Here is a 15,056-nt window from a genome sequence, read left to right on the forward strand (position 1 = left end):
TAGAAAAGGTTTGATTAACCTTTTTCCACCTTTGCTAGTCTGAGTTTTCTTTTGTTTTGCTCCTATTGTGCTTCTGTGTTAGATTGTCGAGGGTAAGACACTTATTTTCTCAGTCATCCAAAACAGGAGTGAAAGACTAATCTAAGGAAGGTTGAAATGTTACTGATCGTGTCCTGGGGCAGAGCATTGAATTAGATGACTTCTTCAAGTCTTCCTTAGTCTTATTAGTGTCATTGTGGTCTACGTTAGCTTTACCTCCTGAACAGAAATTTAAACTCCTCTCTCCTAGTTTACTTCTGAATTTCCCAATGATTTTGGCCTGAGTGGTGCTTTACTTTGAATTAGAACCCCAAGTTTTTTAGGCTAAAAAAGATCAGATAAAATAGGGAGTGGTGGCATTGTAAAGCTTTTGGTTGAGGCACTAGAGACTTAGGAACAGCTCTAGTTGCCTGAGTAACTTTTACTGTTGGAGTCTTGCTTGCTAATTCTCTCTCTTATTTTTAGTACTTATATTACCAAGACCTTGTTGTCTCTTGTCATGAGGGCAGTGAGCTGAGGAGAGTTGCAGTGTGAAGGTCAGCTTTTAACTCCAGTCCATAGTGAGATGAACAGAATAAAAGGTGTTGCTCCCAGCAAACAATGTGATCGGAGGGAATTGAAGATAAAGTCAAGGGCATCCAGGACTAAGGGGAAAATGAGGACAAAAAATAAAATGAGAATTCAATAGCAAAAGATGCAACTTTATTGAACAGTGAAGGCAGAGGAAAAAATATGATATCCAAGAACTGAAGCAAAGCTGAACAATGTTAAGATTTGTCTATTTTTCAATCCACTCAAATTAAATAAAAATCCTAAATTTGAATTAATTTTCTATAGCACTCCTGTTATACAAGGCAAAACTGAAGCTTTACAAGAATTTTTAGAGGGACAGAATGTGGTAGTTAGAAAGATTACAGATCATCTGCCTTATAATTTTTGTGTTTAGCATAGACATACTGTTTTGTTTTTGTATGAGCCACATCTGTGGTTTCAGGTTTGGACTTTTTTGAATTGTTTTCTAAAGCCACTGTAAGTAGAGATTTTTTTTTACATGTATGGATTTTAATGCAACCATTCCCTATGTTGCATAACATAAACCACAATATGGTCTTACAGTAACACAACAAAATAAACAGCTATACATATACAGACCTGATGCCAAAACTTGATTGTAAGGGTTGTTATTCCTTTCTTATGTATGGAGGAAGGTCTAGTCCTACAGATAGATTCTAATCCTTTACTAATAGACTTGTCTCAATTTTCTAATTACATACAAAATATGAACAAATGGTGGTTGCACGTTGAAGTATTTAAAACAAAACATGTACTTAAGTAAATGTGAAGATGGGGCAATTCAGTATGCTGTAAGTTTTTAAGTGTGGCTGCTTGAAAACAGAAGTGGTTAAATAGGCTCAGTGTGTGCCAATCACAAGCTCACTTTGGAAAATTTTGTTCCCTTTATCAGATATTATCAGATATTAGGGAAGAATGGTAGCTTCTCCATGGTGCATCCAAGTCTCCTTTTCTAGGGCACAGAGCATCAGCTCTAGGAGAGTTTTGGGGTTGAATTGAACTGAGTCAGTTTATGTTAGTAGAGGATTTAGCCATCCACTTTTCATGCTGTAGCAGGCTCCTTCTCTCCCATGATGATAACAATTAAGTGTGTGTAAATCTTAGTGAGATTATGGGCATCCATAAAAACTCAAAGGGAGCTGGCATTAAGGGCTGCTGGGTGAACTGAGCTATCAAACACTAGCTGTTTACAGGCCCTTTTCTTGCTGAAATTCCATCTACAATAAGGGAAAAATGGTGGAAACATTTTAAAGCTTGAACACTGATATCAAGGTGTTTCTTTAAATCATTAGTAGTGCTGTAGCATCTTCCATTTAATAACTGCTCATTAGATAAAATGTTTCATTCTTTTTTAGAGACTTAGAAGGAATAAATAAAATAAATAAAATAAAATGTTGCTTCTGTAGTGTTTCTTCATAGAACAGCCTTTGACAGTAATTTAGGACAGATGAGTGTTTTCTTATGGTATTCTTTTTAGCATCTTCACAGACTTGACAACACATCAGGTTGGGTTAATATCTCACCTGAAAGCAAGTACTTTCTTTCTGCCCAGTGCAATTTGCTGGAACCTTTCAGTTTTTCTCTTTCACGCCTAAGAGGCAGTAAATCATTATGATTGGTATCTAGGCCAAGAAGCAAGATTTTTCAGAGCTTCAATTGTTCTTGTACTTTCTTTAGCTTAAGATTCCATTTTGATTTAGAAATAAGCTTAATGTAATAAAGGTTATCTGTTGTCTTAAAGTAACCATCAGCAGAAAAGAAAAACTGTCTTCCAGCACTGAAGGGTTTTGGAAGAAAATTCTGCTTTGCCCATTAGCAAATATAAACCATGTGCCCTGGACAGTTGCACTGTATAAAAAGTATTTTCTGTGGGAACTGCCTGTAGTGATTAGCACTGTGAATTCTCATGATTTTTTTTTTACCATTTTAGTTTGGTCTCATTTGAAGATTATCAACAGCTAAAGTTCAAAGTGAATCTAATCTATTTATCTGTGTAGTCTGTGAAGCAGGGATACTAAGGGCTTCAGAAAAAAGACAGGATACTGGCAACCGATCGTATTTAACCAGTAGGCTCTTCTTTTTATGACCAGAATCCACATTTCCTTTGGAAAAAGAGAGACAATCAAAACAAAATCCCAAAAGCATAGAGCACTTCTGCCATATTCCTCTCCAAAGTATTTAGTCCTTGGGAATGTCTGTGGTATTTGAAATATTTTGAATATTCAGGTTTACCAAGATTCAAGAATCTGGAAGATTTCAAAATGTTACCATTAAAATCCTTGAGGTCGTAAAAGTCTGATTGCTTATCAGTTTGTTGAAAAACTTACACATGCAATGGAATTTCTGTTGATTGTGCATAGAAGTCCTAAATGGGACAAAAGACTTCTTGTAATCCTAGTCTTCACAGTTGGCTTTAGAATTTTTACATGAAAAAGGAATAAAAATAGGTGAAACAATGTGTTTATGAGGCACAGTTCTTTAGAAGAAGCCAAGTTGTTGAGCAGATCTAAGTCATATTGATATACAGGAATTTATTATGCACATGAAGGAAAAAAGAGGAAACTTATTTAAAGTGAGCTGTTCCTATTGGTACTTGAATCACTTAAGCAGCAAGAAACTATGGGAGGAAAAATATTTAGTAAATCACAAGTAGCAAAACTAACACTATTTTACTATAAAAAAATTATATCCTGCAACCTTTGAGACCCACATGGATTCTGAATGCAGAAGAATGATGGGATTAGGAGTATTTTCTGAAATAAATTTAAATTACTCTATCCTGTGTATTCTGTTCTGAAGAACAGCCTTGAATCAAATCTGGACTCGAAAAAAGAGAGGATCTACATTAGTTATGTGGAAGGGTTGTTTGAATATGTGTATCATTCAACTATAGAAAGAAATTGCACTGAGGTCACAAAAGGATTGTTACTGGAAGTTTCTGTATATGAAGATGGACACATCTTAATCACATCATGGCTCAGCTGTCAGAGGTTCAATAAGCTTTCTTCATGCTGAACTCATGTTACTTCGTGTTGCAAGCCATGATATTTCCTTTTTGAACTCTCATATCAAATGTTCTGTTTATTTTTTAAAGCACAACTCCAAGTCAGTGTTAATTTAGGAATTGTGTGGTTCTATTGTTTATGTTTAATGACTATTCTAAGCACTTAACAATGAAAAAGTTGCTCTTTAGCTTACTGTTGTAACTGGGTATATGAGTGAACACATTCTCATGCACATGTTTTTAAAAAATCATTCTTAGCTATGTCTGAAATAAAATCTAAAAACAAACCAAAAAAGAATAGATCAGATACTAATGTTGCAATATAAACCTATTTGAATTTTCTAATGCCCTTCAATTTTTCACCACTTTTAAGGGTATGATTTTTATATGTATTTTAATCCTGCTGATATATCTGCATAATAATAAAATAATAAAATTAAATTAAACCTGATTTAAAAAACAAAGTTTTTAAAGATGTGGTGGGGAATAGTTGTCATTTCTGGCTTTCTTGAAGGTCTAGAGCTATAAGAAACCCATTTTTCATTGTCATGTCTTTTTTGATTGTCCCACTTCCTTTTTTACCTTAGTCTTGTTGGCCTGTTCTTGTCAGATGCCCTATTTCTGAGGAATTTCAATTTCCCACAGTTTTTCCTTTCTACATCAGCCTTTCACACAGAGGAAGAAGCACTCTGTGCTAGCCCCTGGCTGACTCTAGTGTTCCTCTGAACTTTCTTCATCCTGAAAAAGCTCTCATTGCCACCAGTAAAAGGTTACTTATGTGCACACTGCTACTGGATGAAGCCCATGGAGTATCTTGTTGCTTGTAAATAGTGTTATAGAATTTCTTTGGGGCTATAGAAAATGTGCCTGCCCATCAACATTATAATATCAAGGTACTCATCTAACCAGTAGTCCTAGCTCAGAATGTACTCTATAAAGTGTGGAATAACCCCCATTTCTACCCAAACTGTGTCTATCTCTGTCACATGCAAAATAGGTGTAGTAGCAGCCTCTCTGTAAGTGTTCAAGTCTAGGTTGACAGAGAAATCTAGGCCTTTAAGTGCCCTTGCAATGCCTCTTTAGTATTTTTCAGGACCTAGTATGCCTTTCTTACATGGAAAAAATTAGGCACACTGCAACAGAAGCAAAAAATCCTAAAGGAGATGCAGAATTTTTCTGATTGCATTTATAAGATTTAGCTATTTTGGTGGGCATGGATTAGTGTGTGAGAAAAGGTCTAAGCTGAATGTCTTGCTAATTTATCTTAAAAAAGATAATGTTTTTGTAGTGAGCTTGACTTAATTTTGTTTCTGTTCTCCCCAAACCAATGGGTCTGCTTCCCTGTCCGGTGAGTGTAAGCTTGCCATAGGCTTGAATGAATGGCAGAACTTGAGGGAAAGGAAGCTATCATTTAGGCTAAGAAACTGGAAAAACAGCTGATCTGCATGACCTCAGCTTTATTATTAATAAATGGATCAAATATCATTGTTTTGTTAACATTACTGTCTCTTTAGCTTTAGATAGGGTTTTTTCTTTGTTTTTGTTGTTTATATTAACTCAGCTCCTCTTTATAAATTTTTTCTTGGCTCCCACATTGAACATGGTTCAAATTTCCTGTTTAGGAATATGTACTCATAGAAATGTAGAAGTGACTTTTTGGTGGTGCTGATATGAATTATGAGAGCTGGGAATGTACTTAAAGGTAACTTAATGTCTGCGAGTTACTCCAAGTCACCACCGTGCTTTTTTAAATATGACTTGACAAATGACTGAGAGTGTTCTCAATTTTATGTTTTCCTTCTAGTTTATCTGAGGAACCAATTGTATATGGCAGGCATCTGAGGTGCAACAGAGAAACTGAAGCAATAACATGTGTCAGCTGGTGCTTAATTAGATATTTCTATGATGGGGAATAGCAGTTTCCCACAATTAATATGTTATATGGAAGGTAAAAAGTGGATGACTTTTCAGGAAGGTAATTGGGCCAAGAAAAAGTTGTTCTTAAATGACTTTGCTTATTTTTTACCTGTTGCCCCAAATAAGCAGCAAGGCTCCTAAATGTTCATCATTTTAGTTGGGGATACTAGCCCAAATGCAAATTGCTGCTTTCCTTACAGCTGAGCTTGCAGAGATCTAGACAATGATTTTTACAAATACTCCTTAAGATTAGGTCATGTGAATCCTTGTGGTACTATAGCTGGTGTGTTGCTATAGTGCCTCTCACCTGGTGCAGAAAGTCAGCAGTACCAAGATGCTGCTGGAAAGGACACCTGTGGTCAGCAGGCACCTCAATACAGACTGGCAGCATTTCTGAGCAACAGCTATGCAGTAAGGATGATCAAACACATGAGATTCACCAGTCATATTCCCTGCGGTATAAGAGTGTCTGCTCTTGACTGGCTGGACTTTTATGACTTCGTTTTTAGTTATTCTGTTTTTCATTGGTGTCTCTTTACACTGAAAAAAGATTACAGCATCTGTTTCAGAAAGTCCATTAAATATGAAGCCCCGTTAGGGTATTTATATGTGGGACTTTAAAGGCAGTACTGCAAATCGTGCAGAGCAGTTGCTGACTTGGACCACCATTTATTCAAAACACGTACTGGAGCACAACTGATCTACTGAACTTCTGCTTATGGTAGTATTACTTCAGTAAGTTGTGGGCTTACTCCTTTTTCTACAATATTATAATGCTGCATGTAAAAATGCACTTGTTTTATGACGGTGTGACTGAGGAGTTTTTGTAAAAATAATGCTTGAAGCAAAAATTAGAATTAATCAGAAAGTGACTGTAGCTGAAGAAAATGAAAAAGCAAAATGATGGCACTTGCTCACTGTCATTCCTAATACCATCAAACTGAGCTGCTTCTTTCTACTAGAGGTTCCATCTGAGCTGTACAATTTTCCAATAGCTAGGGAATTTGGTCAGAGACTTTGTGTGAATCCTGTTCCTCTCTGTGCTGTGCAAGTTGTAAGAGCTTTCCTCCAAAGCACACTTTAATGGATGATTCTATTATCCATCAACATGGAACAATGGAACTGCAATTGCCAGAATTTACATTTTGGCTAATTATTTCTGCTTTTATTTAAATTAGTTTCTAAGCTTTTGTTTTATTCTGGCAACAGGCCCAAGTCTTTGGTAACTGAACATAAGTCTTCATGTATCCTTATGTAACATTTCTTCCTCTTTTCAAATTTTACTTCCCTTTTTTCCTATTTATCTTTCCATTCTTAGGTGTTTTGCTTTTTTTAAAACTAATTCTATTACATCCTTTCAGCACCAATTTCTTATATTTTCTGCCTTTCCTTTCTTTTCTGTTTACTGGGTTTCTAGTCCTAACACGTGTCTTTTACCAGTGCAAGAAGGTTTATCAAATTACTACTAACTCTGTGTTTACATGACTGACATATTGTGCCATGTCCTTATGCAATCAGATCTAGAGTCTGATCGAAATGTTTTAACTTATGACACTGAGTTCATGCAAGGTCTCACATCACAGACAAATTGCACATGCCTTCTAACCAATTTGGATAAACAGATACTCTGAGGAGAATCTGAGATATCTTTTTTGTAGGATTTAATTTCTTTGACCTTCCAGAACTTCAGGCAATTGGATGAATAGCTATTCTCCACTTTACTAAAGATAAATCTCTCTCTTTTCAAATATATATATGTACACACATGCACACTTATTTATCTATAGCTAAATAAGGTCATAAAAAAAAAAAAATCTAGGATGTTTTAACTATTTCATTGACTTTTCAGATTGTTTTTAAGCTGTTTTTTAAACTTTAAAGGCAACACTGATAGTGAACGGTTCCAAATGGTAAAACAGAAAATCCCCTTCAAATATAACCGGCCTGTAGAGGAGTGGCTGCAGGAAAAAGGTAACAGTCATTAAAACTTTCATTTTAAACCCATTTGATTCTAAACTCTCATTTTTAAAGCCTGCAAATAAATGTTTCTTAAATGATAATCGCCTGCTGCATAAATGACTGTTTTAATTTTCATTATAATTTGTGTCAGCTTCCACCTGCCATATGTTGATAAATCATGCTATAATACATTGCTATTAAAATGCAGTTAAAGGGACAAAATTCTAAGCTTGCTATAATAGTAATGACAAACAAACAAGCAAAAATTCAGGACATGATTTCTAAAAAAAAAACCAAGTGAAGAAGAGTGAAGAGCAACAACATGTATTATGGCAATTTAACCACTGCATGATTTTCTTATTTTAATTTGGGCTTGAGCTACATTTATATCTTTATTGTTGAAGTTTTCTTAAAAGATTTTCAAATCTACATGTAAAACCACTTCCTTTAAGTTGGGTTTTTTTTGGTTTGGTTTTTTTTTTCTCATGAGTCTGATTAGCCACTATGGCTATGGATTTCCCAATTGTATTAACATAATTAAATGATTTTAAAAAATGTTGAAAACATTTTTTAACATTTTCATTTAAATTACAATGAGGGAGACAGAGAAAGATGATTGTTCTGTTGCTTTTATGCTATGTCTGGAATACAGTTTGAACACTCACATGATATTTGTCTAAGATAGAGATCAAATTTCTAATCTCAGGCAGTGCTACTTAATTTTGTGGGTTTGCCTGGAGTAATTGGCCTCAGTTCAACAAAAAAACTTGTTAACATGAGTAAGTCTAGATGGCTTGAGTGAAAGTTCTGCATACAGTCCATGACCCATTGAAATGGGACTTGTGTCCGAACAGTAATTTTTGTTTTTAAGGAATTTGTAGAGGGGAATAAAATCTTGGATGTAAGAACCCGTTTTAAAGCCTGGTGAGGGTAACAGAATAACTTGCCAATTCCAGTAGGGCTTGAACTAGGATCTTGGTAATACAGTGGTTTAAGTCAGGAAGATCGTCTCCCTCTACTACTAAATGTGGTATTAAAAAAAAAAAAAAAAAGGACTGTAACTAACTCCTGGCCTTGGAGTCTAAACAAAGCAGAACACAATCTTCTCTTGTTTCCATTTATGAAAGTACTGCTAATAAAAGGGGGTGACCTTTGAACTCAGATCTTGCATTTTCTGTGCTGATTTAGACCATGGTTGTTAACACATTTTCCAAGATGGAAAGCCAATCTTTTGTAGGACTGGAAAAATATAATTTATGTTCTGTTTCAAATTTCTAACCTCAGCTGAATTAACAAATTGATTTATCCAGTATGAAATAAGTTAACGTCAGGAAGGATGTGGCTAAATCCAGTCAAAATATTTTTATATGAAGGGCCTGATCCTGCAAAGTGTTGTGCAAACTCAGTTCCTGTTGACTTCAATGAGAGCTGGCAGTGTTGCTCACTTTTCAGGTTTGGTCTACAAAGGTGTAGTGTTTAAAACTAAAGCTAAAGTATTAATGGAAGTAAGGCAAAAATATTTGTTTACTCAAAACAGAGGGGTTTTTTTTACCACCAGTATGTCATAAACAGTTAATTCAGCAAAATTGTAAATAAATTTTAACATAACAATAAACAGAAAATGCTTATTGAGTCTCAGTGGGTTGCCCTATTAATTTACAAGATCAAACTAAAATAGATAAATAAAGTTTAACACTAAAAAGAGAATAATTTTGGTAAGTCTGAATTGCTAAAGTCCCTTTAACACTAAAGACAATGATTGCCTCAATTTTGTTAAAATAGATGCATGTCTAATTCCTTGATGCAATTCATGTGCTTGAGAAACCCGTCTTTGTTTTCTTTTTGGCTTGGTTGTGGGTTTGTTGCTTTTTGGTTTGGGGTTTGTTTTTTTTTTTTTTCCTTTTTGGTTTTCCACGAAATCTTTTACTTTATGTCCCAGCTTCTACAAGTTTGAGCTTAAAAGCATGCCAAGACACTTTCATTTGTAATCCATCCTGAAGTTTTGAACTGAAGTCTACCTTTTGTGGATATTGGTGCTTTGTTAAAAGACAATCACACATGCACTAGACTCTAAGAGAGACTATATTTGAGTCTTCAGACACTCTCAAAGCACTGGATGTTGTTAGGCTAGAAGGGTAGAGCTATGTTTTCGCTAAAGTGAGAAGAGTTCAGTCTTTCCACTATGTGTCAGGGAATGATATTGTGCAGTATAACACCTGAGACAATATAACTTGGTTCCTTCATTCCAAAGTAGACAGATGTTTTCAGCAACTTAGGTATCACTCAAATTATAAAAATATAAGAGTGAGTAATTTCTGTAGCTGTTCACTAGCCTGCTCATCCATCTGGTCATCCATCTAACAATTAATGTAACATGGAAACCTGTCAGAAGACTTTATAAAGATGATGAGAGAAAGGGTAGCTTCCTATTAAAATGGAACAAAACAAACTGATGGCTGGAGGAATAGATTCATCAAAGAGACAGCATATAGAATAGCTGTCTTGCCCATGTGAGTTCTTGGCTTGGGTGAGGTAAGATGCAACACTTTTTGATTGACATTTTTGAACGCTATAGATTTGGTCTCACTTTGTTACTCCTATGTTATTCATAACAATGAAATACTTCATCCTTGGAAAGCAAATGTGACACATTATCTTTCTGAAGTGGCATCACTATTGGCTTTGAAGGGCTTTAAATTTTATAAATTAGTTTAAAATAATTTTAAGAGCCCAGGTTTACAGTCTTGAGTTGGATGAGTAATAAGCGAAGTATTAAATGCTGTTAACTTCACTGAGATTATGTATGTGAAAATAAAAAGAAGCTTTAGTCTTAAATTGTTCAACTTCAGTAGTCATAAATCCAGCAAATTTTCTGAGCAGAATACTTGGTGTCTGCTAAGGAACAGATGTTACCTGTTCTGCAATTGGAAGCATCACATCAAAAGGATTGATCCCAGAAGTCCTTAATTATTCAAATCTCTCTTACCTGTAAAGTCTCCTTGATGTAAGTGACTGTACTTTTGAAGCAAGAACTATTAGTATGAATTAGGATTTGCAAAGTCAGGCCCAAAATCTCTCCTAGTGCTACAGAAAAGTTACACTTCAGATTTCTCTGTGGTGTTTTTAATTAGAATTCAGTTTTCCAAATTAAGAAGTCAATGAGAGAGCAAACAAAGAAACAAGAGCCTGAACTATTCAGAATATTTACAAAACACCTCATAATTTTTCTTCACTATGACATTAAAATAGCAGTAGGAAGGATTCTCTGTGGACAAAAAGGACTGTAATTCTGCAGTCCTTACACACCTAGTAGAATTTACTAATGCAAATAGTTCCTCAATAAAATTCAGTGGCCAAATGAATTTTACATAGGGGAAGTAAAGACTTCAGCTAAATTTCATTTAAAGAATGATCAGAAGAGATATATGGTGGCAGAATTAAGTGTATATTCTCTCCAAAGTTTTTTCTCATTCCATATTCATTTTCCTAGTGTCTTTATCGTGTGTGTGTACACCATCTTCGAGAGAAGAATGAGGAATTGCAGGTAGTAGGTGACTGCAACAAGTGATTGTTCTTTTAGCAAACACAGTTTTAGTGTGGTTTCCAGCATTAACCATATGGTGCAGTGCATGAATCCTGGTCTGGAAAACCACTTAACAATGAAGGCCCCAAAACACACTATCAGAGCTCCTTTTTTTGCAGGAATAGGGTCACTTCCTTGGTGTACACTTTCTTTCAACATTAGAAGATGCAGATGAAGGCCCAGAATTGGATACATGATCTCTTTTTTTTCAAGCTTAATTTACTAACTCTTCATTCTTGCAAATAAAGCAAGAGATATGACAGATGTGTGAAGCTATGCTATGAGCTTGGGTTAGAATAGTTGACATCCTGAGGAGAGTCACAATCCTCCAGAAAAAGTGAGAGAACCCCTATTCTATCCTTGTTTGGGGAACTCTCCTACCTGGATCAGCAAAAAATTTTCCTTTCTCATCACCTTCCACCTTTTTCTGTTTGGCAGAAGATGAAAAAAGATGCTAAATTAATTCAGGGGAAGAAAGGAATGGAAATACAAATGGAAAACTGAACTGACAGTATCTTCCATCTGTTTTCAGGGATAACATCTCAAGATTAGTGAAATAAGTCCCTTTACTCATAAGTCCCTTCTTTACTCATCTTACGTCTACTCTTTGGCACTCTTATAATGAGTGAGTGGGAAGGAGGGAACAGTAGCAAGTGACATGACTGAGTTTGTAGGGGAAGGGACAATATGGACAGTACTATACTGCTAGAGGGAGGGAACATATTCAGAGAAGGGAAAGTGGTGTAGTAAAATTCTTACAGCATATCCATTAAAAAATCCAAAGCACAACATGACAGAAAAGAAAAGCAGGCTCTGAGGACATGGTATGGGACAGGAGTTTTGACCTTCTACAGTGTACAGTGCCATTTCCTCCAACTCAGACAGGAGCTGGGCTGAGAGGGATGAATATCTTAACAGATATTGTTACTGGACCCTATTTCTGTCCTAAGACAAGAGTAAAGGCTCTGTTTACATTCTGAGGATGTGTGGCTTCAGTGCATGTTTATTGATGTTTTAATAGATATATGTTGCCTCTGGCAAGTTTAAAACCTCCTGAGATGCAGAATATTGCATCAGGTGTTTCAACACTTTCCAGGGGAAGGATATCCCCCCCCCCCATTTTTATTTCTCATTTCTTCATCAATGCAGTTACTCCACCCTAATCAAGTCCTAATTTTCCATTTACAAATCTGAGGGTGAGGAGCACAAGGGATGTGCAGCCCCCCTCCACATGTCTCTGTGTTACACCTCTCCATACACTGTTGCTTAGTTAGCTAGGGTCCTCTTTGGGGCCAGGAACTACTTTCAGATACATTTCTTCTCTTGTCCCCATTCTCTCCCCCATGGTCCATCCTGTCACCATAAGATGATGCTACACCGCATCACCACTTCACTTCGAGACCCGCCACGACGACCACCAAAATTGGTGAGCTCCCCCATGTATTTTGATCTACTCTAACCACTGGCTGTGAAGGAATGAGCAGTAGATCATAGGCTGTACTTTCCTACGTGGTGGCATTTGGCACCTCTCATCAGGCTGGACTAGACAGAAAGTGGCGTGTGAGAACTGGGAAGTGGGAATGGGATGGGAACACATATTTCAAACTTCATAAAAATGGGAAAACAAAAGATACTTAAATGATGATTGACTTGAGGCTGCATTGATAAGTCAGTGCATTCTGAGCAATGTCCAGTCTGGTTGTCTGCTAATTGAGCAGATTTCAGGCGGCATGCCCCTAATCTTTTGAGGAATAATGAAATTATAGGCACTGCCTTTGCATTTCATGAAACAATTTATTTCTTAATATGGTCAACCTAGTGCAGCCTGGGACATAAACAGTATTTATAGAGCAGTCCAGCCTGAATGTTACATAAGTGTCCTGCAAAACTAGGTGAATTGGCAATTGTTACTAGATTTATTTTTAATAATTTTATTTTTTATTACATATGATACTGGACCACTTCTAACACTCAAGATATGACCTTGACTAAACCACATAACCTGCCTACATTTGAATTCCACTCTCTGTAAGAGGGAGGGAGTAAGGCACTCTGGAGCTTAACCAGCACTCGTATCCTCACTATTTCAAAAGCTTTGCTCTTTCAGAGACATCAGAAATGTTTGCATTTCTTGTTTCTTGGGTTTAGATTTGCAAGCCTAAACAACACAAAGTTTACAGGTGAAAGATCATGACTGATCCTGTCGTAACACTCCTACTCAATTCTTATAAGGCTTCATTTTTTTCTGATGTTTTACTGTTTCTGAGCCAGCCCTTGAAACCTTTGCATTATAAAAGTGGCTTTATGAGTTAATCCAGTCCTTTAACCAGTCCAAAAGGAGGTTTATTTATGGGCTGAAGCTTGACAGATACTGCAATCTGAATTGATAGTAGAAAAATGGCTGCATATTGAAGTCCTATTTGTAGTTTAAAATCCATCCAATCCTAAAAGAATGGGTTCAAATTTCTGAAGTTCCTCCAGAGTTTTGATGTGTGAGTGGATGCTGAAGTTTAAGGTTCAGTTTTAGGTATTCCTACTTTCAGGATAATCTTCCTTATTAATGACTTTTAGGCACTACATTTCCATACTGTTTCTCTACAGTCATCATAAACACTACCAAGAATGAATCTACTTCTCCTTTGTCCATCACTTTGGGCCAGGGCTCAATGTAGAATGAAAACTGAAGGAAATGTCTGTCAATAATGCTCTTCACCCCCCTTCACTAGGACGACAGTTAACGATCTTCAACACCCAGGCGCAAATAGCCATAGGAGGGAAGGACAGAGGGCGTCTCTTCCAAGGCCAGCTCTCCGGTCTCTATTACAATGGCCTGAAAGTGCTGAACATGGCAGCGGAGAACAACCCCAACATTAAAATCAATGGAAGTGTCCGACTCGTTGGGGAAGTCCCTTCCATCTTGGGAACAACACCCACAACATCCGTGCCACCAGAAATGTCAACTACAGTCATGGAAACCACGACCACGATGGCGACCACTACCACCCGAAAAAATCGTTCACCGCCCAGCATCCAGGTGAGTCAGTCTTCTCCATTTCCTTCAGTTCTTAACTAGTATTGCTGCTCATTTGTAAGTTCATAGGAGCCATGTTCTCTGATCATGTTCCATGTAACTATTTTAAAAATGTTGCCTTCCCGTGTTGGACACAGGACAAACAGCTGGCTGAATTGTTGCAGCACCTATATGTGAGAATAGGAACAGATTTTGCTCCTGATCTAGTGCAACCCCACTTGTGTAAGTGAAATTGTCACGATGTGAACAAGGTTTTAACTATGTTTCAAAAGTTCCATATGTGGGGAAATGTATTCCGAAGAGAGTTACAAAGCTTAATGGGGGGTGGGTGTATGGTTATTTATTATTATGACAGTATGAACTGCTGCAGTAGTGAAGTTCATAATGAGGAGAAAAGCAATGGAGCATTACTTCCAGTTGGAGTCATTTTTCATTTCCCTTTTATAGCCCTGCTGTAGAGAATTTTGAAGGAATGCTATCAAGATCAGTTTCTTGCAAAATGTAGATGTTCCAACATAGAATAGTTCCAATCTATTTGGTAAAAATCATTCCTAAAAAAAAAAAATTTAGATGTTCTGACTTAATTGTGTCTATGTAGTTATTTCAACCCTTAAAACGCAGTGGTTTTGGAAGCCAGAATATGCAACTGGTTAGAAATAAACACCTTCAATTGGCTCTCCTTGTCTGTGCAAAGAAAAGAATCATGTGAATAACCAATCTGAGCTGTGGATTATTTATTTCAGCAGTGTGCTATCATGTTATTGTGTTATCAACTAGAATGAAACATTTGTTTTGAAATCATTAGAGAGATGAAGCTACTGGAGAGACTCTAGCAAAGGGCCTCTAAAACGAGTAAGGGACTGGAGCATTTCTTGTGTGAGAAAAGGCTGAGAGAGCTGGGACTGTTCTCGCTGGACAAGAGGATGCTCAGGGGGGATCTTAACTGTGTG

At 36.6% G+C, this 15,056-nt stretch overlaps 1 protein-coding gene across 19 annotated transcripts in view; it reads left to right on the top strand.

Moving 5' to 3' along the window:
• NRXN3 (neurexin 3) overlaps positions 1-15,056 on the top strand; it is a 982,949-nt gene that overhangs the window by 860,600 nt on the left and 107,293 nt on the right. For 16 of the 19 annotated variants that reach the window (XM_069017992.1, XM_069017994.1, XM_069017993.1 and 13 more), the window contains 3 exons: positions 7,415-7,504; positions 12,442-12,501; positions 13,802-14,109. In XM_069017992.1, the coding sequence (XP_068874093.1) occupies positions 7,415-7,504; positions 12,442-12,501; positions 13,802-14,109 (458 nt within the window). Of the gene's footprint in view, positions 1-7,414; positions 7,505-12,441; positions 12,502-13,801; positions 14,110-14,243; positions 14,782-15,056 lie in introns of those variants that run through there. The other 3 variants (XM_069017995.1, XM_069017996.1, XM_069018011.1) reach the window with 2 other exon arrangements.

Source organism: Aphelocoma coerulescens, chromosome 5, assembly GCF_041296385.1.
Source record: "Aphelocoma coerulescens isolate FSJ_1873_10779 chromosome 5, UR_Acoe_1.0, whole genome shotgun sequence".
Classification (NCBI taxonomy): domain Eukaryota; kingdom Metazoa; phylum Chordata; class Aves; order Passeriformes; family Corvidae; genus Aphelocoma; species Aphelocoma coerulescens.